This window comes from Caloenas nicobarica, chromosome 16, assembly GCF_036013445.1.
Source record: "Caloenas nicobarica isolate bCalNic1 chromosome 16, bCalNic1.hap1, whole genome shotgun sequence".
In the NCBI taxonomy this organism is placed as follows: Eukaryota; Metazoa; Chordata; class Aves; order Columbiformes; family Columbidae; genus Caloenas; species Caloenas nicobarica.
Window position 1 is genome coordinate 13,510,817 of NC_088260.1, and position 24,602 is coordinate 13,535,418.

The window sequence follows — 24,602 nt, forward strand, 5'->3', positions numbered from 1 at the left end:
CAGCCTCTTCCTAAAACACCACTAAGACTGGGTTTTTTTTCAGTGTTTTTAGAGAGGGGCAAGGGCACAACGTGGCGGGCTGTGGGGCTCCTCGGGCTGCGTCTAAAACCCCCACAGCTTTCTGGAACCTCCCTCGACACTTCGCGGAGGCACCAGCCGCTTGCTGACCACTTCTGGGCCTCTCAGCTCCAGCAGGACAGGGAACTGCTGAGAGAGTCCAGCGCAGCCACGAAGATGCTGGAGGGAGTGGAGCATCTCCCGTGTGAGGAAAGGCTGAGGAGCTGGGGCTCTGGAGCTGGAGAAGAGGAGACTGAGGGGCGACTCATTCATGGGGATCAATATGGAAAGGGGGAGTGTCAGGAGGATGCAGCCAGGCTCTTCTGGGTGACAGCCAGTGACAGGACAAGGGGCAATGGGTGCAAACTGGAACACAGGAGGTTCCACTTAAAGATGAGAAGAAACTTCTTCCCGGTGAGGGTGCCAGAGCCTGGCCCAGGCTGCCCAGGGAGGTTGTGGAGTCTCCTTCTCTGCAGACATTCCAACCCGCCTGGACACCTTCCTGTGTAACCTCATCTGGGTGTTCCTGCTCCAGCGGGGGATTGGACTGGACGAGCTCTGGAGGTCCCTTCCAACCCCTGACGTTCTGTGATTCTGTGGCCGGCTGTAAAAGAAATGTCAGCGCACTGAGGCCCCGGCGGCTGCGGGGCCGCGAAATGGCGGCGGGCGCCAAAATGGCGGGAGCCAGGGGGGGACGGGCTGTTCCCGCCCCGCCGCCAGGGGGCGCCCGCGCCGCGCCGCCGCCTCACGTGCCTCTCCCCCCGCCCCCCCGGCCCTTCCCGCCCCCGCGTCACGTGGCCGCGTCCCGCCCCCCGCGGTCCCGGCGGGAGCGCAGCCGGCGGGCCGGGCCGCGCCGCGGGGTCTATGGGGAAAGCGGCCGCGCTGTGCGGCGGCGGCAACGGCAGCACCCGCGGGCTGGTGTCTCTCCTCAGCGCCGTCCCCTGCTTGGCCTGCCACGAGCTGCCGGCCATGAGCGGGGAGCCGGGGGGCCGGGGCGGCGGGGGAGCGGCGGGGGGGCCGCCCGCCGCCCCGGGCTCCGACACGTACAAGGGCTGGCTCTTCAAGTGGACCAACTACCTGAAGGGCTACCAGCGCCGCTGGTTCGTGCTCAGCAACGGGCTGCTCAGCTACTACAGGTACCGGAGAGGGGAGCCGGGGCGGCCGGGCCGGTACCGGTACCGCCGGGCCCGGGCAGGGGCGGCCGGTGGCGGGGACCGAACCGGCGGGGAGCGCTTTGCAGAACGAAAACCTCTTCCTTCGACTGAATTTGGGGTTTATTTATCCCCCCCCCGCCCCGCCCCTATTTTAAAGCACAACTCGGGGTTTGATGTGCTTTTGCGGCGGCGGGGCCGCCCCCTGAGCCCCGGCCCTGCGGCAGCTCCCGCTGCCCGGTACCGCAGCATCGCCGGCAGCACGACCAGCCCTTTCTCGCCCAAAATCGATTTGTTTTTGTAACCGGCTTCTGCTGCTTTTTCCTTGTCGGGCAGGAGACCAGGGGCTGGACACATTTCCCATCCGCGGGAGGTGCGATCGTGTCCGGGGACAGGACGGGCCGGGGGAGGGAAGAAGTTCCAGCCCTTACTGGGGACTCAAAAGTCCTTTTTTTTTGTTGCCGAACGTGGTGGTTTTGACCCAGACAGGCTGTAGTTTCAGCGGGGAGGGGATCGGACACGGAGAGCGGTGATGACAATGTTTGATCTGAAGTGATGCTGTCCTAGGGTCTCTTGCATTTCTTGTATCAGCTGAGTGGTAACAATAGAAACATCTGGGTGTTGTAGCATTTTGGTGCTTTTGTCCTTTAGGAAGGGTAGTGTTTATTGTTGTCGCTTGGATGACAAGTGCTCCGTCACCTTCAGAATTGTGTGGTAAATATTGGCGGTATTTCAGAACGTGGAGGCGATCCTGAGTGTTAGAGCTTTATAAAATAACACATGTTTAATGTACCAAACCCCGTGAGCCTGGATTTCTCCATCAAGGCCGCACAAAAGCTGGTTTTCCCCCGACACAGAGTTCATCCTCTGGTTTCCCCTCTGCCACGGAGCCTGAGGCAGATCCCTCAGCTTCTGCTCGCTGCCAGGTAATATCATATCATATAAATCCTCCAGCTCTAAAGAGGGACCTGGAACCAGGTCCTGGGGTCGATCACAGCGGCTCACAGCTCCGAAGTTCAGTCATATCTTTATCTATGTGGAGTTGTTTGAAAAACCCCCTCGAAAAGTCAACTCAAACAAAAATGCTTCATTAAAAACACTCCCAAGAATGTAGCTACCTGTCAGTAATTCAGCTGATTTACTGATCCTTTCTGGAATGCTCGTCCTCTTCAGTCCAGATCTGCACCAGCAGAGCTACGTGGCTTGAAAAGGTTGTTGAAGTTCAATGCTCCACTTGTAACCGTGTCAGAATATTTTTTCTGTGTCGGTGCCAAGTCTGTCATGCGCAAACAAGTGGTTTTCTTCCATTACTTTAGATCGGAGTAACTAGGTTTATTTTAAGACAGTTTGATCTCTTTTAAGCTGAAACAACAAACAGAAACACCCAAGGAAATTATTCTGAGCGGCATGTGAACGGGTTGAAAGTGCGTTACTTTGTGGGGCTTCCAGACCTGCAGCGGCTGCCTGGGAACAGCAATGCCAAAGGGGTTTGTGCGTTTTTGGCAGGGCTGCTTTAGTCACCCTCGACTGCCCCATCTTCTTTTCATCGCCGGGCTCAAAGAGGGCTGAGTTAATTCGATTGTGGGTCAGGAGTACAAAAATATAGCACGGAACACGTGGGAAGGTTTTTCATAAATGGAAAATAACCCCACGTACTCTTCCAAACCAACTCTCTGAAATAGCGGCCGTGCCGCCCCATGCAGTGTCAGCTTGACTTGCTGCTGGCAGAGCGTTCTATGGGAGAATCCAAGTAAACCAGCGTTTTTAAGTTAATATGACTTCTGGCTAATTGGCAGGAGCATGGGAGCTCTGGGTATCGGATGGTGCGTTTTCCCTGACCCCTTCTATGGGCAACTGGGCTGCTGGGCCTTTGGCTTCTACACAGACACCTAAGAAATAAGCTCTATAAAGGTCTCTTGCTGTTCTGTGAGCCTCGTGTCTCGGTTTCTGCTGGGGCTCGGTCCCATCCCAGCTCCAAAGGTGTGTGCCAGAATTTTCTTTTTCCGCCCCTGCTGCTTTGCAGGTTAAGTGGTGCCCTTGCAGGTGAATTGCTGTGCGCTCCATGTCTCTGTGGCTTTTGATGCCTTTGTAACTTGAGTTTGCAAGGTGGTTTCACTGTCACGCAGCCGGGATGATTTAGCCTGATAGAAACTTCATTTTGCTTGTGAACCGGGCATCATCTTAATTGGAAAAACTGGCCTCTTTGTGTGTGTTGATTTACTTCGAGATTGAAGCTTTTTTGTTTCATCCTGCTGCTCGCTGTTTAGCTTACTTTTTAAAAAAGCCTGTCGCGTTGCTGGGTGGTGATTGCGGGTGGGTTTTTTGTTTGTAGAGCTGAGCTCTTACAATGTTCCGTGGCCTTGCGGGAGCTCCGGTTGTGACGGCCCGTGGTGGGTGCGGAGCTGTGCGGGGGTCCCGGGGCGCCCAAATGCGACGCCCGTTTTCCGCCAGGTTGATTTCCCAGGGACAGTTTGCTGAGTTAAAGCTTCTCATTAGAGTATTCTTCCCAAGTGGTGTATTTAAAAGCTTCCTGTACCTTTGCAACGTTTATGAAGACATCAAGTGTTCCTGCCAGCGACGCTTCCCTGCATGACGTGGGCTTTTGGTTCATATTCCCTGCTCTGAGCCTCTGGAAAATTATATCAGCTGAGTGATTCCTGAAGGTTTCCTCTGCAGGGAGGCGTGTGGATTTAGGAACTTCCAGAGGTTGCACAGCAAGATAATTGGACCATTTTAATGACACTTGGTTGTCCCTCTTAGGTGTTTTTTTTTTTTGCTTTTTCGGCTGACACGGAAATGTCCAGCCCAAAGGTGATGCCGGTGTTAGAAGCAGTTTGAGCAGGGCACAGCGAGTCTGCTTGACTCGCTAATGATCAAAACTCTCTTTCTAAACTGCTCTGGCAGACTGCCACGGAGAGATTTATCATTATCTCTAATTAGTGTGCCTCTACAGGAGAATCTAATCACCTTGAACAGGTAAGCGTTTTCAAGGAGATTAGAGAGGATCTTCAAGTATTAATTAACCAAAGATGGGCTTTGCCTCTCGTGATTGGTGCTGTAGGTGTGTGTTGCCTTCTCCAGGCAGGTTTCTCATGTTGAGAAGAGCTCGAGTTCTGCTCTCTCCGCTCTGCAGGGTTGGTCCGTGGCCCGTTATTATTATATATATGGGGTGGGTGTCTGAAGAGCGATCGGCAGAACTTTGTGTGCTTGCAGGACACAGTCGCTAAAGCGCTGACAAGTGGAGAAGGGCAAAGCGCTTCACGCTGTGTGCGATTTGGTCCTGGCTGTGAAGTGCGAGGCTGCTTTGTGGTGAGAAGCCGTAGCGCTGGCGCTGGGTCTGCGCTGAGGGGTGACGGTGCCAGGCTGGTCCGGCTGCCCTGTCCTGCCGAGGCGCAGGGATGGGCAGCCCCTTCCCTGGAAAAGCCTTTCCCAGAGCAGTTATTCTTCACTGGCTCTGCCCATCCAGCAGTTAAGTCTCCGTTAGCGCTATAAAGTCTTGAGTACAACCCCGAGGGGCTTTTTCCTGCTTCCTGTGGCCAGGAAGGCCAATGGGACCTGGGGGGGATTAGAAGGGGGTGGTCAGTAGGACAGAGGTTCTCCTGCCCCTCTGCTCTGCCCTGGTGAGACCTCATCTGGAATATTGTGTCCAGTTCTGGTCCCTCAGCTCCAGCAGGACAGGGAACTGCTGGAGAGAGTCCAGCGCAGCCATGAAGATGCTGGAGGGAGTGGAGCATCTCCCGTGTGAGGAAAGGCTGAGGAGCTGGGGCTCTGGAGCTGGAGAAGAGGAGACTGAGGGGCGACTCATTCATGGGGATCAGTATGGAAAGGGGGAGTGTCAGGAGGATGCAGCCAGGCTCTTCTGGGTGACAACCAGTGATAGGACAAGGGGCAATGGGTGCAAACTGGAACACAGGAGGTTCCACTTAAATATGAGAAGAAACTTGTTCCCGGTGAGGGTGCCAGAGCCTGGCCCAGGCTGCCCAGGGAGGTTGTGGAGTCTCCTTCTCTGCAGACATTCCAACCCGCCTGGACACCTTCCTGTGTAACCTCAGCTGGGTGTTCCTGCTCCGGCGGGGGGATTGCACTGGATGAGCTTTCGAGGTCCCTTCCAGCCCCTGACATTCTGGGATTCTGTGATTCTTGTACTGAGGCTCCAACTGGGAGCTGAGGTGATAAATCCAGACAGGAGCTTGGAAACCAGGTCTGGTATTAGAGCTGTGGAGGAATTTAGGGCCCTGGGAGCTCTGATCCAGCACCCAGTGAGGTTGCTCAGGAACTTGAGCTGCTGAGGTTTGGATGTCTCTGAGGCATGAGGGGAAGGAAGGGAAGCCGTATGAGGAGTGGCTGAAGTCACTGGGTTTGTTCAGCTGGAGCAGAGGAGACTGAGGGGAGAGCTCATGGGGCTGCAGCTTCCTCACAAGGGGAGCAGGAGGGACAGGTGCCAAGCTCTTCTCTTTAGTGACCAGTGACAAACCCGAGGGAATGGCAGGAAGATGTGCCAGGGAGGGTCAGTTGGACATGAGGAAAAGGTTCTTCACCCAGAGGTGCTGGACACTGGAACAGGCTCCCCAGGGAGGTGTCACAGCCCCAACCTGACAGTGTTCAAGAAGAGACTGGACAGCGTCACACACGGTGCGACCTGTGGGGTGTCCTGTGCAGGGACAGGAGTTGGACTCCATGATCCTGTGGGTCCTTCCAACTCGGGACATTCTATGATTATATGAGATGATGGAGCCTCTCCGGCCCCTCTTCAGTGCTGGACCAGCCTCGGGGGAGAATGTTTCCTTATATTCAACTTGTACCTAATGAAGCGAGGAGAGCGAGATAGCCCTAGAATGATTTGGCCTCAAGTTGCGCCAGGGGAGGTTGAGGTTGGATGTGGGGAACAATTTCTTCCCCAAAGGGCTGTGGGGCATTGGAACAGGCTGCCCAGGGCAGTGGTGGAGTCACCATCCCTGGAGGGGTTGGACAGACGGAGATGAGGTTCCCAGGGACATGGGGCAGCGCCAGGGCTGGGGTATGGTTGGACTCGATGATCCTGAGGGTCTCTTCCAACTGAAACGATTCTATGATTCTGTGATTTAAGAACAGCTTGTCCCTCCGCAGACACAGGAGTAGCTGAATGTCCTTGACTATTTGTCACCCCTTGGGCTGTTGGAACAGGCAGGTTTTGAGGACAGCCCTGCAGCCACGTAGTGACTTTGAGCTGCTTGTTTTCAAACATCGCTTTAATGACTCGTGTTCCCAGTCATCTTGTTTTCGCACAACACTCCCTTTATCCATATGGCGCTTTGCTGTTGATCATTGTTCATCGTTTGCCGGTTTTTGAGTCGGCTCGTCTCCCGTGCTGTGTCACGGGGGACACGGTGCTCACATGGCTCCGTCACGGCTCGGCACGTCGGAGGGGCACTCGAGAGCTGCCGTGGTGCGAGACCAGGGATGCTCTTCACTGGGCTGCTTGATGCAGGTTTGATTGCTCTGCTCCCAGTTCAATGCTGGGGTGGGAGGGTTGGGCTCACCGAACTCCAAACTGCTGCTAACGGTGCAGGAGAGCTTGAGACAGATCCCGGGCCTTACGGGTGTTTTCATTATTAGTGCTGGATCAGGATTTTTATATCTCTTCCTTCAGTTGTAGAATTCTTCCTCGTTCCGTTTGCTGATTGCAAACTGCCAATGAGAGCTATGAACTATCTCGATCCTTTGTTTCTACCCATATAGTCTTAAGTATGTTGGCCCAAATGTTTTGTTTGATGAAACTGTAGCAGGAGTAACTGGTTTGTCTTGTGCGGAACTAAGTTTTCAGGGGGCAGTGCGTTCTGGTTTTGTGCAGCCCGCGTTGCTGTCTGAAGGCTGATTGCACGGTGAAATTTCAGGTAGCGTCACTCACACGGCAATTTTAGTTTCTGGAGCTGTTTGCAGGCATGAAGTGTGTTTACGGGCCTGATGCTGAGCAGGTCGAGCAGCGGTACGGTGTCTTGTCTGGTCCGGGCACGCAGAGGTGACCGGCGTCACCTGCCTTTGGCTGCAGCTCCTGTGCCTCACTTTTTCCAGGGTCATACAGATTCAGTTCTGACTTCTTTTGCACCAATTACAGGTGTAAATTTGTGCTTGCGTGGTCTGTCATCCTCTGTACCCACAGTGAGTCAGTGGCGAAGCAGCTGATCTTCCTTGCCAGAAGTGATGTGAGAGACCTGCTGTGTTTTTCTGTGCAATGTCCCTTTTAACCTGCCCCATTTCTTTCCGAGGAGACGTTTTCAATCAGTGCAACGTGCAGCATCTAGAGCACTGTAACTCCCTTCTGAATGACCTGGGCTTTCGCTGTCTGTGCATTGATTTTTATGTTGCAGCAAGCCGGACTGTTGAGTTTCTTCTCTGTATTGTTTTGTGCTTATATATAAATTACATTGTAGTTAGGTAACGTGGCCAGGTAGTTTTAGGTAACTTAAGTACGCGGCGATATCAGAGCCCGTCGCTTCTTGTGGGTCTCATCAGATCTGATGCTGACTGCCGACAACTTGGGTCGTCACCCTGAAATGTGAGTTGTCCCAGCCTGCGCTCTGGAGGGCAGGCGGCTCGCCTGGCGGGGATGTCCTGCAGATTTGTCCCCTAAATAGGATAGTGCTTCAAAACCTGAGCTGGCTAGAGGTGTTAAATGTCCCCCCAGGTATTCATGAAGCCCTTCAATTCTTCTAATTGTTCCTATGGCACCTTGGCAGGGATCTTTCTGCGCTTTACATCAGCCTTTGTTTGGTTTTGATCAGAAAGCTTGTTTAATAATGAATGACTCAATATTTCTGTGTCTGATGAGGGCAGACGGAGGGAAAGCTGGAGGATAAGGCAGCTGAAGCGGCTGTTGGTCAGTGGTGCTGACTCACGGGCACGAGGCTGCAGCGGGTCGGCTCCAGAACTACAGATGCAGATGGAAAGCAAGGTACCAGGGGCAACCCTGGGATAAGAGCAGAACAAATTTCCTCCTTGGTCCCGTTCCAGGCGCTCACACGATTCCCTTCCCCTTTGCGAGGCTGCAATGTGGGTTGTTGTTCTCGGTCCTGCCGACCTCCCGCTGTCACCAGACAATGTTGCTCGTAACTCCGTGACATTTCTTCACTGCTGCTGGCAGGTTATGTCGCGCAGTTCACACATTTCTGCTGTGTAAGCGGTTCTGGTGCCTTGCCCCGGTGTGTGACGAGCTGTGGCACGAGGCGCTGGCCCCGCACCCACCAGCCCTTCCCTTCCCACCGTTTTCTGCTTCGAAATCACGACCAGATAGATGTACATCCCTGCAGTGACTCAGGGGAGGTCCTGCATTCCCTAAAAATAGTCTTAATTCTCCAAATCTTTCCAGACGGAGAGCACTGTCTGGGCACACGCAGCAGCTTAAAGCAGCTTCTGCAATGCATGTGGAGATAAACGTGGTGCTGGGGAGCGTGTGCCTTTCTCTTTTCCGTCTTTAACACAAAGCAGTGATTCTTAATCTGTTAAGAGCTAGAGCAGGTTTCTGCTAAGCACTTCATGAGGAACAGAGCAAGAAAATGTTGTTTGTTGTATCTACTGCCTAAGTATTACTGCTATATGCATGCGATCTTCTTACTTTAGCTGTGTTGCTTGTTACGGAAACTCAACCACTGCAGCTGCGTGATGTTTAAAAAGCAGCAAACCACTTCTTTCCATGGCATAGGTGTCAGATGCCATAACGGGGGCTTGCAGGAGCACCCCTGGGTCAGCTCCTTTGGGAAGACATTGGCTTCAGCCACTGGGACGTGTGTGCCCTTGTGGCCAGGAAGGCCAATGGGACCTGGCGGGGGTTAGAAGGGAGGTGGTCAGTAGGTCAGAGAGGTTCTCCTGCCCCTCTGCTCTGCCCTGGTGAGACCTCATCTGGAATATTGTGTCCAGTTCTGGCCCCTCAGCTCCAGCAGGACAGGGAACTGCTGGAGAGAGTCCAGCGCAGCCACGAAGGTGCTGGAGGGAGTGGAGCATCTCCCGTGTGAGGAAAGGCTGAGGAGCTGGGGCTCTGGAGCTGGAGAAGAGGAGACTGAGGGGCGACTCATTCATGGGGATCAATATGGAAAGGGGGAGTGTCAGGAGGATGGAGCCAGGCTCTTCTCGGTGACAACCAGTGACAGGACAAGGGGCAATGGGTGCAAACTGGAACACAGGAGGTTCCACTTAAATATGAGAAGAAACTTCTTCCTGGTGAGGGTGGCAGAGCCTGGCCCAGGCTGCCCAGGGAGGTTGTGGAGTCTCCTTCTCTGCAGACATTCCAACCCGCCTGGACACCTTCCTGTGTAACCTCATCTGGGTGTTCCTGCTCCGGCGGGGGATTGGACTGGATGAGCTTTCGAGGTCCCTTCCAGTCCCTGACATTCTGGGATTCACGTTCCTTGTTTCATTTCCTCAGGCTGCTCCCGGTGCCGTTGGGTGACGAGGGGCTGTAGATGCCGCTGCCTTTTCAGCGTCGCGGTGCTGACTTGGTGCTTTGTGCCTGTCACTCCTCCGAACACAGAATTAGAGTCTTTGTCACAGCAGAAAATATCCATGGCAACTAATCCGCCGGCTCTGTGAATCTTCACGATTTTTGAAGTTTCTCTTTTTCTGTGAAGTGCACAGGGGTGGTTCCACAACTTCTTTTTTTCAGGTCTTCTGCAGCTGTCAGGAGTGATGGCTCTTCTTGGAAACATGTGAAAAATACACGGTCCTGCTTCAGAAGATGGGGCGAGTTTGGGTGTATTTGGCTCCCAGACGGACTGACATGTGCCCCTTATCTCCAGATGGACTCTGCAGGAGTGGGGATTACGTGATTAAATAAGCACCTTTTTGTCTTATAAATGTGGAGTTGATGTGCAGCAGGGGGTGCCGCCTGTGCCTGCAGCTTGTTAGGAGTTAATGAAGTTAAGTTTCAGCATGAAGTTTTGGTTTGAAGTCCTTTTTGGAGGCACCTGGACGGGATGGCTGGCTGTGGGGCTGTGTACTGCAGAAGCCCCATCCTGTATTTTTAAAAGACCAAGACCTCCAAGCTTTGCTGTTCCCGAGTGCGTGTGTTACTATGACCGTCGCTGGATGCTCTTTATTCACCATTTATATTTCCGGAGCTGCCACTGGGGTGTTTCCAGCAGAGCCTGTGGAGCAGAAACCACCACAGGTTTATAGTATGTGGTGAAGCTAATGCTTCATTTTCTCCAAGCAGTTTTTCCTTCCCATGTCAGCCAGGTCTCTGTGGTCTGTGTTGGGGAGGCTGCTGCAGCTCCCCGCTTTTGAGTCACTCCTGGAATGTAGTTTTTATAAGCAGGAGTTCAGGGAGTGCTCAAACCAAAAGTAATTTTGCAATGGTATGAAAGGTGCCTGTCATCTTAATCGGGTGTGATCTGTATGGAGCACACACTGCTGAATCGTGTGGTGCTTTTGCTTTCTTGAGACAACAAGTACGAGCCTCTTTGGAAGCTGTGTTGATGCTCACGGTGGCCATACCCAGTCAAAGATTGTTTAGTACTGTGCAGCTTGATATTTGTGTGTAGTGTTCGGATGTATAATTAGATTTATTTTTTTGTAGACGTGATAAGATTATACCGCATTAGTCCCAGTTTTTGCTTTATAATGTCTTTATTAATGGGTGAGTGCACTGGCAGCCAGTCTGCAGAGCAGAGAGGTTGCTCTGGGTCTCAGAAGGACCATGGCAGGCTGGAGAAACGGGACGATGGGAACCTTTGGGTGTTCAGCAGAGTAGAACACAGGCCCTGCCCTGGGGTATCTGGCTAGAAGGCCACACAGAGGATCTGGAGCAGCTGGATCGATGGGCTGAGGCCAATTGTGAGAGGTTCAGCAAGGCCAAGTGCCGGGTCCCGCACTTGGGTCACAACAACCCCATGAACGCTACAGGGTGGGGCAGAGCAGCTGGAAAGTGCCCGGCAGAAAAGGTCCTAGGGGTGTTGGTGACAGTGACTGAACAGGAGCCAGCATGTGCCCAGGTGGCCAAGAGGCCACCAGCACCCTGGCTGGTACCAGCACTGGTGTGACCAGCAGGCCCAGGGCAGTGACCGGCCTGTGCTGGGCACTGGGGAGGCCAAACCGCGAATCCTGGGGCAGTTTTGGGCCCCTCACGCCAAGAAAGGCCTTGAGGTGCTGGAGCGAGTTGAGAGAAGGGAACGGAGCTGGTGAGGGGCTGGAGCACAAGTGTGATGGGAGCGGCTGAGGGAGCTGGGGGTTCAGCCTGGAGAACAGGAGCTGAGGGGAGACCTTCTGATCTCTGACCTGCCTGAAAGGAGCTTGGAGCCAGGGGGGGTCGGGCTCTGCTCCCCAGGAACAAGCGCCAGGACCAGAGGAAACGGCCTCAAGTTGCGCCAGGGGAGGTTGAGGTTGGATGTGGGGAACAATTTCTTCCCCAAAGGGCTGTGGGGCATTGGAACAGGCTGCCCAGGGCAGTGCTGGAGTCACCATCCCTGGAGGGGTTGGACAGACGGAGATGAGGTTCTCAGGGACAGGGGACAGTGCCAGGGGTGGGGGAACAGTTGGACTCGATGAGCTCGAGGGGTTTTCCAGCCAAAATGATTCTGTGGTTCTATGATTCTAAGGCGGCTTTGCAGAAGAGACTTGGCGGTCAGGGTGGACAACCAGAGCATGGGACACAAGAAAACATGTTTTAATTTGGAGTGGAAGCCACATACTTGGATATAGGGGTCTGGCGAGGTGGAGGAAACTCCTGACGACATTCAGACTGTGGCTGGACAAGGTCCTGAGCTGCCTGATGTGGCTGCTTCGCCTCAGAGCAGGAGTTGGACCTGAGGCCTCCCGAGGTGCCTTCCAGTCTCAGTTAATGTACCATTCTGTTGTTATTTGGGTTCTGATGCTTAAAACTTGGTAAGCTTGCCTTCAGCTCTCGGGATACTGATGGACGATGAAGAAAAGCCACATCACCTCTATGGCTCACCCTGGCAGTACTGGGGGTTCATTCCCATGTCTGGACCCTGAACTCAGGCTGTTTCACAGGCTCCCCCACTTCCACGGCACCCCACGTTGTTCCTGCTACACGGGCTTCAGTGTAAGACCCTCATTTACTGTTTTTCCCCCCAGTTTGTGTTCCAGTGTCGGGGCAAGAGCTGCATGGGAGGTCTCCAAACATGACGTGAGGAGAGCTGAGCGGGGCTCGCGGGGCTTTGGGGTGGACACATAACCGGTGGTTTACCCCATCCTTGTGGCTCCTGCCCATGGGGCAAGCGGAGCCGGTATGTCACGGCCAGGGCAGATGGGGAGGGACGGGCACAGGGATGTCCCCACCGGGCTGGGGCTCCTCTGGGCCTCGTGTTGGAAACGAGCAGGAGCCACTTAGGAATCTGAAAAGCCGCTTTGGTGGGGGATCGGGACGCTGGTGCTTCCAGCGCAGTTCAAACAACACCGTCTCACCATGTGCTCTGTGCTGGTTCTCCGGTTGGTTTTCTAATCATACTGAGCATTTGGCTTTGTAAAAGCTGGCATTACTCATCCAGCCCTTCCAGCCTTGATTCCTGCGCTGCTTGTGGCTGCACTGCTTTAAAAAAAAAATCAGTATGGTTTTGTTCTCTAAATTTATAAGTTGGCCCCTAAATTGAGGGAGGGGCTTCTGCCTGGTGCTGGGACAGCCTGACGATTGGCACGCCAATACAAATGCAACCCTGAAATTTATGACGTGATTAAACCGTGCTTATGGTTTTAGTAGTTAAAGCTTACAATAAATATAGTGTTTTGCTGTGATGCTTGAAGAGGTAAAGACTTGATTGGGTTTCTGACCCCTTTAGGAGTGAGGTTTGCTTCAGGAGCTGACAGACAGAGATTTTAATATTTTCTTACCTGTTTGCTTTCGTCTGTGTAGTCTCTGGAACACCCCAGCTGAGATGCTGCCCTTGGACTGTTCCCCAAGGAATCTGTGTTTTTAGGCAGGTAAATCTGAGTGTGCCCTGGGTGAGGCAGCTGCCTCTCTGCCCCTTTTTTTTTACCCCATGAGAAAAGCAGCGAAAAATTCTGCTTTGCAGGGGAAAGCCTATGGATGCAACTCCTTGGAAGTTGACTTCTAAATTTGGAAGTTGATGTGCAGAGGTCTAGGTTGTCCTTTGCCCGGTAACAAGCCAGTTTTTTCCCCCTCGCAGCCTGTGGGCATCGAGCCCTGAATTCTCTCTTTAAGGACCTTCGGGTGATGCAGCGCTGTATCTCGGCACAGATAAGGTCCGTAATTACAGGATGAGATTGAATTTGCCTCAAATCTGCAGCCCTAAGCTGCCTTTACTGTGCAGTAATGAAATATCTCTCTGGCTGTCCGTGTCCATGTTCTCCATTTGGAGGATGTTAATGTATTACCTGTCATCTCCTGCTTTAGGGGCCGCATAAAGCACATGCTGTGGGAACAGAGCTGATTTCATCAGGATTTTCACATTTGATTTCTAAGTGCACGATACCTGTAAGGGGCTTAATGATTGTGAGAGTCCCATTCTGCCGTCAGTGTACGAGGCATGGAGATATTTAGGGGAAAAATTGCAGAATCATAGAGTAACTTTGGTTGGAAAAGCCCCTCAAGACCATCGAGTCCAACCGTTCCCCCAGCCCTGGCACTGCCCCATGTCCCTGAGAACCTCATCTGCGTCTGTCCAACCCCTCCAGGGATGGTGACTCCAGCACTGCCCTGGGCAGCCTGTTCCAATGCCCCACAGCCCTTTGGGGAAGAAATTGTTCCCCACATCCAACCTCAACCTCCCCTGGCGCAACTTGAGGCCGTTTCCTCTGGTCCTGGCGCTTGTTCCTGGGGAGCAGAGCCCGACCCCCCCTGGCTCCAAGCTCCTTTCAGGCAGGTCAGAGATCAGAAGGTCTCCCCTCAGCTCCTGTTCTCCAGCTGAACCCCCAGCTCCCTCAGCCGCTCCCATCACACTTGTGCTCCAGCCCCTCACCAGCTCCGTTCCCTTCTCTCAACTCGCTCCAGCACCTCAAGGCCTTTCTTGGTGTGAGGGGCCCAGAACTGATCCCAGGATTGGTGGTTTGGCCTCCCCGGTGCCCAGCACAGGCCGGTCACTGCCCCGGGCCTGCTGGCCACACCAGTGCTGGTACCAGCCAGGATGCTGGTGCAGGGAGGTGCTGATGCGTTTGCAGTGAAATTCTGAGCGTGATGGGGAGTTTTCCTGCCTGATGTCACTGCTCTGCCCCCGGTTTCACAGGGTACGGCTGGGCGGTTGTAACGGGAGTAAGAACCGCGTAATCTGTAACGTAGTGGGGTTTTAATCGTGTTGTGAACTTGCTCCAAGGTGTTTCTGTGGCGAAGATTTGCATTTCTGTAGTTTTAGGAAGGGTTTGTCAAGTAACTACCTGAAATGCCAGCAGTAAGCTGGCTTCTAATCATAGCAGGTATTACCGCGAAGCAGGGTGTCGTCACAGGTATGGAGGGAATTACATTTGTGTCTCGCATTCAACACACCATTCTTTACATATTTCTGCTGTTTTTCATTTGCCTTGTGAAGGAAGTTAGATCTAGCAAGGTCTTTGTCCCATGTGTCATGTAAGTAAACCCTACTCTTAGCATTGGGTATACTTTTAATTTCCAAGTTGTGCTATATTTGTGGAACTGCTGGTTTAGTTGAGCTGTTGATTTTATATACAACCAACCAAGTGTTCCTAACCCCCGGGGCACGCGTTCCAGTGAACCACACACTGCCAGCAGGAATGCCTGTAAACATATTTTTTCCTTTGGCCAAACAGGACTATGGGATAATGTTTTGTGGGTCAGACTCTGCTGTCCCAGCCCGGGATCGATACCTTGTCCTGGGTTGGCAGCAGGACGTACGGAGCTTCAGGTCCCACGTTGTTGTGCTGGGGTTGGAGTCCCAGATGTGCGAAAGATTTGATGGAGGGGACGTTGCCAGGTGAGCTTGTGCGTCCCTCCTGCTGCCACATCAGCAGAGGTTCCCTGGGGGAAAATCGCTTTAGGAAAAGCCACAAAAACCCCTCTTGGAACATTCAGAGGACATGCAAGAGTTGCATGGGAAATTGTTGATATTTAACTTGCAGAGTGTCTGGAACCGCTGCCTTTTTTCCCCTCTGCGCTGAGTGTATCCTCAGGAGATGGAAGGAGAACAGGATGGCATGCAAGACCCAAACCTGTTTTTGTGGGACCTACCAGTTGAGATGTGCTGGGTTTTGGGGCTTTGGGCCTTTGCTCGGTGTTGCAAAGCTGACTTTCACCTTAAATGTTTTTACTGTAGTTGCTAATGGGAGAAAATGTGGGGAGTTTTGTTGGCTTTGTACAGGACAAAACCGAAGACAACACCGTGGTGGTAACGTGTGGGGTGTTGAGGTTGAGTTTGTAGCCTGGAGGATGGAAACCCAGCAGAAATGCTTAAAATCACTGTGGGGTTTCAGCGCACTCCTGTGATTGAAATTAGTGAAGGCCCGTGAGGTTGAGGTTGGATGTGGGGAACAATTTCTTCCCCCAAGGGCTGTGGGGCATTGGAACAGGCTGCCCAGGGCAGTGCTGGAGTCACCATCCCTGGAGGGGTTGGACAGACGGAGATGAGGTTCCCAGGGACATGGGGCAGTGCCAGGGGTGGGGGAACAGTTGGACTCGATGAGCTCGAGGGGCTTTTTCAACCAAAACAACTCCACGATTCTATTCTTGATGCGAAGTGCAGTTTTTATCTCTTTAATACAGCACCAAGAGTTGTGTTTCTGCTGCAACAGTTCTCTGTAGAAAGAATCTGCTCCCACGTCCAAGTGTTGTAGTCTCAACAGCTTAGCTCAGTCCTAAGCAAGCATGGAGATGATGTGATCCAGGTTGCAGACTTGGGAAAAGAGCAGTTTAGTGCTTTTTCACTGGTGTGTACTCCTCAATACATTGGTATGAGACCATGGCAAGGTTTCCCGCAGCGGCCTGCCTTCTGTTCCTGTTACAGCAGTGCTTCTTACCTCTGGGAAAATAGTAAAAAGAAAAAAAAAAATTGAAGGCTTAAACCTGCTTTTCTTCCTGCACTCCTTACAAGAATGACGAAATAAAAATGGGAAGACAAGGTAAGAAACATGAGTTTTCATGCATAAAAGCAGTTTGGCGTATCCTGGGAAGAAAGGAGGAGGATGTGCGCAGATGTATTTTTTCACCTGCATGAAGTTGTGCTCCGGACGCCGGCTGAGCTTTGGGCTCCTCTGGGCTCCTTCCCGCGGCTGGACCTGCCGCGGTGACACCGCGGGCCCGGCGTCCTCCCCGGGACACGGTCCCTGTCCTGCCGGCACCCCAGGGTCAATGGACAAGCACGTGTATGCAGGGGGTGGCTTGTGGGCCAAGTTTCAGACCTCCTGTAGGACCTGCCTTAGTGCTTTTGTATAAATGTTTAGTCTCTAATATATTATACTTTAAAGCTCTGCGACAGGATTAATCTCTCTCCTGTTGTTTGGAGAAAATAGAAAGCTGCGGAAAAGCCTCAGAACCGGCTTCCTTCTGGTGCTGAGCTGCACTTACCGATATTTATTTTCCAAGGTGTAACTATCTGCATCTCACACCCTGCTGGGAGTGGGTATTGGCACCCTGATGGCTGTTAAGGCACACAGCAAATATCTTTCTGCTTTTCTTGTTTTTACTTTTGTTTTTTCTGCACCGGCAAAGTGACTGGCTGCTGCCCCTGTGTATGTAGCTCTTCACTTGCTTGGTCCAGTTTAAATTTTCCTGATTAGCAAACAGAAATCTCTTTGCTCTGTCTCAAGCAGCTTAATTTTGAAATTGCGAGAGGGGCAGAGGGGGCAGCGTTTAGAGAAGGTGCTTGACGCGTCTCCTACAGAAATGAATGTTGCTGAGGTCTAAAAATAAACTGTTCCCAGCCCTGTCCCTTTGCGGGAGCTGCTGGACACGAGCCCTTGGGGACGGAGGTTTTAATGCTGGTTATGAAGCCCTGGACCTGCAGTGGGGCTTTGGGACCTGCCGGCAAAATCCTGCAGAGCCGGGGTGCTGGGTGGACTGGGGGTCACCTGGCCCAGCAAAGCGCTTGTTTGAGCAAAATGTGTGTTTGCTCATTAATTGTTCGTTTGTGGTAAACGTACAGTGGGTTTCTGTTGAGTTGCCTTGGCTTCCCAAAGCGGCTGCTGAAACGAGAGGTCGTGACTTTGAGTAAATGCGGCTGCTGCTGTTGCGGCTGGGAAGCTGTGGTGGGTGGAGGGGTGGGATGGCAGCTGGTTCTGCTGGACAAGGTGTCCTGGGCAGACAGTCCCCAGGCTCGGCTGTGACTGGACCATGCAGCTGGTGGGATGGAGGGCAGGTCTGCACTGTGCCAGAGCAGCTGGAGTAGAGCTTGGGAGTTCTGCTGGACAGCAGGGTGACCGTGAGTCACCAATGTGCCCTTGGGGGCAAGAATCCAATGGTACCTGGGGTGTGTGAGGAAGAGTGTGACCAGCAGGTCGAGGGAGGTTCCTCCCCCTCTGCTCTGTCTGGGGAGGCCACATCTGGAGTTGCTGGGTCCAGTTCTGGGCTCCCCAGTTTAAAGACAAGGAATTAGTGGAGAGGGTCCAGCACGGGGACACAAAGATGCTGAGGGGTCTGGAGCATCTTTGTGATGAGGAGAGACTGAGAGAGCTGGGGCTGTTGAGCTGGAGAAGAGAAGCTGAGAGGGATCTGATCAACGGGGTCAATATCTCAGGGTGGGTGTCAGAGGATGGAGCAGACTCTGTTCAGTGGTGCCCAACGCCAGGGTGAGGGGCAACAGGCACAGACTGAAACACAGGAGGGACCATCTGAACATGGGGAGAAACTTCTTTGCTGGGAGGTGCCAGAGCCTGGACCAGGCTGCCCAGAGCGGGTGTGGAGTCTCCTTCTCTGAGACATTCAAACCCGCCTGGCCCGACCTGTGTGATCTGCTCTGTGACCCTGCATGAGCAGCGCTGGGCTGGGGGATCTACAGAGGTCCTGCAACCCAACCAGCCTGGGATCCTGTGAATATTTCTGCATTAAAATCTCCAAGCATCTTATCGTGCCATGAAGTTTTCTTGCGACACAGTGCACTGAAAGAACACTGGAAGTCGTGTTTGAGCAGTTGGGAAATTCGCTTCAAGCTGTAACTCATCCTTGTCGTGGTGAGTGCTGTCCCTTGTGAAGGTCACTGGCTTTGCTTTCCCTCTGGGCCACATGTTTAACTCTTCTGTTCCTGGTACCCCACGGCCAACATCCGTAAGATTTTTGCAGAAAACATATCGCCCCTGGACACTGAGCCCAATGCAGAGTATTGTTGTGACTCGGGTCCCCAAGGTAAATTTCTGAAAGCACCTATAGGTGCTTTGTATGGTTGTTTATTCCTGCAAGCAGGCTGGAGGGAATGTGGTGTCCGTAGTACCTGAAGAGTCTGTCTGTCTGTCTGCCTGTCCGCTCTTCCTCTGAGAAGGTAAATATGGTAACACAGTTTTGCCCAGTGTTTGCTTGTTATTTTAGAGTTTTGTCACGAATTATATGATACAATAGAAATGATATGTAATAATACAACTAATATAGTGTAATAACACAATAATAGCGCTGGGGGAGGTTGAGGCTGGATGTGGGGAACAATTTCTTCCCCAAAGGGCTGTGGGGCATTGGAACAGGCTGCCCAGGGCAGTGCTGGAGTCACCATCCCTGGAGGGGTTGGACAGACGGAGATGAGGTTCTCAGGGACATGGGGCAGTGCCGGGGGTGGTTATGGTTGGACTCCATGATCTTGAGGGGCTTTTCCAACCAAAATGATTCTATGATTCTATATTACTGATAATAGAATATATATGATGTGGTGCAATATGCATATGACACAATATAAATTGATTCTATCACATATATACATAAATCAGATGTATGTACATAAATCATCCGATGGTAACAAGAGTGTCCCTGTTCGGGGGTCTGGAGGCTCCAGGGCTGGAACGCTCGTGTTGGGACTCGCAGGTGAAGCTGCTGGGATGTGCCAGGTCTGTCCAGACGTGTTGGCCAAGGTCACTGGGGCATCCGCAGGATTTGGTCCAAGAGATGTGTCCGAATCACGGCCCAGTAAGCAGTTAACTCGATTTCTATTTTAAAAAAAGCTCTTGGCATCTCCAGTGGCTGAAAAGCCAGCTGCCAGAATTGCTTGTTTTTTGGGTAGTGTCGTAAGGAATGGGAAAGATCTTACATTGTGTCACACCGCCCCATGCTCTTACATTGCAGGAATGTTTTAAGCTCCTGCTTGTGTTTGCCTCTGTTTCATCATTTCTTTTGGAACAAATTACTCTTCACTGGCCTGAGAACCTCTGTGCTCCTTAGGAGTGTGTCCTTGGAAGATAATTTGATGATTCCATAGGTCATGGAAATTATGGAGGTACTTTGTAGACACATATAAGAGCCTCTTGGTTTTCAAGTTGATGTTCTCCTCTTCTGCCCAGACTTGGGGAGCAATTTTACGCCCACAACCCTGCGAGCTGGCCCTGTGGGGCTCCGCGGAACGGGACCTGCTGCTGAAACAGGGTGTGCTGCTTGTAGAACATCTTTTTAGTCATGGAGTGAAGTTCCTGGGTGGTTGCAGGAGTCCTTGGAGGTTGCTGTTGTCACTGACCTTGGTATTTATCTTGAGCAGAAGCAGCTGCTCGTCGTGTTTGGTGAGGAAATGAAATGGGATGAAGCGCAGTGCACATCTGTCCTGGACACAGCTGGACACCGGCCTCACGCCACAGAGTACCTAAACCTGTAGTAAGGTGGTTGCTGAACTGAGGAGCTCACAGTCAAGGGCTGAGAAACGGCGGTTAGATCGGGTTTTAAATATGGAGTTTTAGCTTTATCTTCTTGTGCCCAGGCCTTAAAAGAGAGGAAAAAATACAGCTGTGCCCCATGCGGGCTTTGTACCTAGATATCAATCCTTCAGAAATGTTTTGCACAGAAAGAAATTGTGCGCTATAATTTTAGCATTGTTCCGAAGTTGGCAAAAAGTCAGAAGCGCAATGACTTTAAAGCAATGTTTGAGGTCACAGGCTGTAATTTATGTGGTGTCTCTGAAGAAAAGTATTTGGGACTCAAAACATGAATGCTGACGGTAACTTGCATAAAGAGAGCTGCTTGCAGCCGGGCAAAAATTCTTGGAAGCAAATTCTTCTGTCCACTTGATCTCAGAAGAGCTGGGTAAGGCTTGTGCTCAAAGCAAATACCCCCCAAACTCTCCAGTCTGAAAAAACATGACATATTTATCAACCTGAGTATCCAAAGTGTGAAAGCACGTCAGTGGTGTAGGAATAAAAAATAAAAATCAGGTCTTGGTGTTGACTGTGCTGTGCCCTGTGCACTTGTATGTTCTTGGACGCGGCGGTGAGAAAATAAAAATATGAGCTGTTTAGGGCTGATCTTTATTCTGATCACTTAACGCAGTTCCCCAGGGCTGAAGGACCAAGCAAGACTTAAAAACAGAGGCTGTAAAAAGAAAAAGCGCTGCGGGAGGCTCTCATCTGCTGTGTTCATTTATTTCAGCCGCCTTGTGCAGTAAGAGCATTTGTCAAATTAACCTTGTGTATTGTCATTTGTTGTTCGCTCTTGCTTATAAATGAGCTGCCAAGCATGAAAATGGTGTATCGCCCAGGTCTGGGTTTATATTACCCTCTGCGGAGATGATGGGGTTTGGACCAGTCCTTCCATAAACTTCGAATTGATGCAACAAACTTGGCAGCCGTGCTGCCCGCAAAGTTTGGTGGGATTTTTCCCCTCTGGATCTTTAGCATTTTTGCTTGGAAAGTAAAGAAAGCAGTAAACTGGGGTGCTTCCTCTGGCGCTTTTAGAAGAGGTGAACAGGGTTTGTAAGGCGGTTCTGGATCGTTGAGCTCCAGCTGTGAGCCGGGGCTCTGCCTGGCGCTTCGGCACCTGCTCCTGCGTGTTTGTAGTCACCCGCGTACCCTGAGCCGGGGTCTTGTCTTCGGGAACTACATCTGGGCAAAGAGAGAAGAGCCTGAATGGCAGGAAACTCAGGGTGTTCCAAGTAGAGGTGAGGGAGTGCTGAGGGTGCGCCTGGCGCTGCAGAAAACTCTGTTGTCCCCAGGGGCTTTTTGTCCTTGTTCCTGGGGGTCCTGGGGACAGCAGGGTGACCATGAGCCAGCGCTGGGCCCTTGTGGCCAGGAAGGCCAGTGGGACCTGGGGGGGATTAGAAGGGGGGTGGTCAGTAGGTCAGAGAGGTTCTCCTGCCCCTCTGCTCTGCCCTGGTGAGACCTCATCTGGAATATTGTGTCCAGTTCTGGCCCCTCAGCTCCAGCAGGACAGGGAACTGCTGAGAGAGTCCAGCGCAGCCGCGAAGATGCTGGAGGGAGTGGAGCATCTCCCGTGTGAGGAAAGGCTGAGGAGCTGGGGCTCTGGAGCTGGAGAAGAGGAGACTGAGGGGCGACTCGTTCATGGGGATCAATATGGAAAGGGGGAGTGTCAGGAGGATGCAGCCAGGCTCTTCTGGGTGACAACCAGTGATAGGACAAGGGGCAATGGGTGCAAACGGGAACACAGGAGGTTCCACTTAAATTTGAGAAGAAACTTCTTCCCGGTGAAGGTGCCAGAGCCTGGCCCAGGCTGCCCAGGGAGGTTGTGGAGTCTCCTTCTCTGCAGACATTCCAACCCGCCTGGACACCTTCCTGTGTAACCTCATCTGGGTGTTCCTGCTCCGGCGGGGGATTGGGCTGGATGAGCTTTCGAGGTCCCTTCCAACCCCTGACATTCTGGGGTTCTGTGACGGTGTTACCGTCCCCAGCGACGTTGCTGTGTGAGTTGCAGCTTGATCTGCAGAGCCCAGCTCACTGCAAACCCCTGCCCGGCCGTACGGCGGCTCTGCCGAAGCTGCTGACATCGTCCTCTGGTTTTCCTGGCTGAGACGGACACTGACATGTCACATCTGCCAAGTGCCCAAACGGGACACTCAGCACCCCGGTACACACTCGCCGGGTTTCCTTCCGGCCAAGTACAGGATATTTTCCCCACCATATACACTTCATTTTGCTTTCCCTGTGCTGAGTTCCTTTGCAGCCTTTAATTCTGCTTCTGCTGGAAGGGGAAGGAGAAAAAACCCCATTAGGAAAAGGTTCTTCACCCAGAGGTGCTGGACACTGGAACAGGCTCCCCAGGGAGGTGTCCCGGCCCCAACCTGACAGTGTTCAAGAAGAGACTGGACAACGTCCTCAGACACACGGTGTGACCTGTGGGGTGTCCTGTGCAGGGACAGGAGTTGGACTCGATGATCCTGTGGGTCCTTCCAACTCGGGACATTCTATGATTCTATGAGATGATGCAGCCTCTCCGGCCCCTCTTCAGTGCTGGACCAGCCTCGGGGGAGAATGTTTCCTTATATTCAACTTGTACCTAATGAAGTGAGGAGAGTGAGATAGCCTTAGAATGATTTGGCCTCAAGTTGCGCCAGGGGAGGTTGAGGTTGGATGTGGGGAACAATTTCTTCCCCAAAGGGCTGTGGGGCATTGGAACAGGCTGCCCAGGGCAGTGCTGGAGTCACCATCCCTGGAGGGGTTGGACAGGCGGAGATGAGGTTCTCAGGGACATGGGGCAGTGCCAGGGGTGGGTTATGGTTGGACTCGATGATCCTGAGGGTCTCTTCCAACTGAAACGATTCTATGATTCTATGAAAACCCTTTCTGGGAGGCTGCAGCGGTGTTGGTCAGAGCAGAGACCAGCATGCAGCTGTATGGTCATGCCGGCATGGAGAGTGGCTCTTGCCCTACCGAACGGTTTATATGTATAGATAAATACATATATATAAAAGCAAGCTCTTTCCCAATGCCTTGCAGATGCAGTACCCAAATCCAGCATACAAACGCAGCCTCCAGTGCAAGACTCGCAGCTGCAGCAGCAGTTTCTGTAACACAAAATCGGAACACGCTGACGCTCTCCCTGGGGAGCAGGGGAAGCCGCTCGCCCACCGCGGCACCTCCCGGCGCTTTGTGGGTGCCCGTGTTTACCGGGCCGGTGCCCTTATCAGCCGCGGCCACCACCGGCTTCCCCAGGGTGTGAGCAGATAGTGTGACGTGGTGGCAGGAACGGGGATGCTTACTGGTAACTTTTTTTAAATTTAAAATTTCTTTTATTTTTTTCATTTTTTTTCTTTAAAAACCCAACACAAGATCCCTTTGCCAGACCATATCTTGCTGATCTCTTCATGATGGCTTGGAGGTTTCTGTTTTTTGTTTTCTCCCGACCACTGCTGAGGTTTCCTGGCAGAAAACTCGCCCTGTGCACGTGGGTCACAAATGTGTTCTAAAAGCTAATTCTGGATGTGTTATAAAAGCTAATCCCGAAGAATATGCACCTGGATAGGTTGCTTTTAGAGTATCCTTTTCCTTGGAGTGGCAGTCCTGTTTGTGGGAGCGCTGTAAAAGCAGAACATCTCCTCTTTGGGGACACGGGGCAGGGAACCGGGGCACGTCTGCGCAGTTCACTGTGGTTCTGGTGTTAGCAGTAAAAGCATTTGTAAGCCTGTGTGCATTTATACAGGCTTCACACACTGTTTTCTTAGGAAAAAGAGCCCTATACCTGGGCACCCTGCTCAGAGATACTATGTATTTGGAGGAGATTGCCTGTGGACAAGCCGAATGGGGCTGGCTGTGCTGTTTGACCATCTCGCCTGCACTTTTATTTCAGAGAAGAGGCGGCGGGGAAGCCCGGTGGGATGTTTCAGCTTCACAGCGTTGTTGGTTTTCTTGACCCGACCATCTATTAAATCTGCTTGGCCTGCAGTGAATTCTCCAAGACTTGCTGTTCCATCAAAGGTGCCTCTGACCTGGCAGCGCTCGTGTTTGCACAACGTGCTGGTGAAATTTGCTTTAGACCTTCACGGCACGTGGTGTCGGGGTGAGCGCAGTGCCGTGTCCTGCACTGCAGGGCGTGCGTGAGCATCTCCTGCTGACTAATTACCTCCCCTGAGCCCCCTGGAAGGTTTTTGTTCTCTTTGTGAAGCCTGGACAGACAAGGTCTGTTTGTAAATGATGCGAAGCAGAAGCGTCTTCCAGGTTTTCCTTGCAGAGGCTCACCCTGTGCCGGGGGGGGTGCCAAACTGAGGTGGCAAAGCGCTGGGGAAAGGAGTGTGAAATCCAGAATTACTTGCTTAATGCATCTGTCTATTTATAGGAGAGGTTTTCAGTTAAAAATAAATCCTTGCTTTTGCAGTGTTGGGGGCTCGTCGGTGTTGGAAGCTGCTGGACGGGTCATGGGGAATATTCTGGTGATGTGCCGAGCTGCACTGTCCCTCTGGCCGGCGATGATTGCAGCCTGGATCGCAGCTTTTCCCCTTAAACCTCATCCTTACTAATCTGTGCCCATCCCAACTGCAGCCAGTTGCAGATTAATCGCCCTTTAAATAGAAATAAATCGTGTCTTTTTGCAGAAATCTCAGCCCAGCGCTTGCCATATGCTTGTTTGGGTTTTGTTTGTGGTTCGGTAGGTTTGGT

At 52.4% G+C, this 24,602-nt stretch overlaps 1 protein-coding gene across 1 annotated transcript in view; it reads left to right on the forward strand.

Moving 5' to 3' along the window:
• The first annotated feature begins 880 nt into the window (after positions 1-880).
• Positions 881-24,602, forward strand: part of OSBP2 (oxysterol binding protein 2) — a 137,070-nt gene continuing 113,348 nt past the window's right edge. Inside the window, exon 1 of the mRNA XM_065646246.1 lies at positions 881-1,193. Within this exon, the coding sequence (XP_065502318.1) occupies positions 922-1,193 (272 nt within the window). The 5' untranslated portion in view covers positions 881-921. The remainder of the gene's footprint in view (positions 1,194-24,602) is intronic.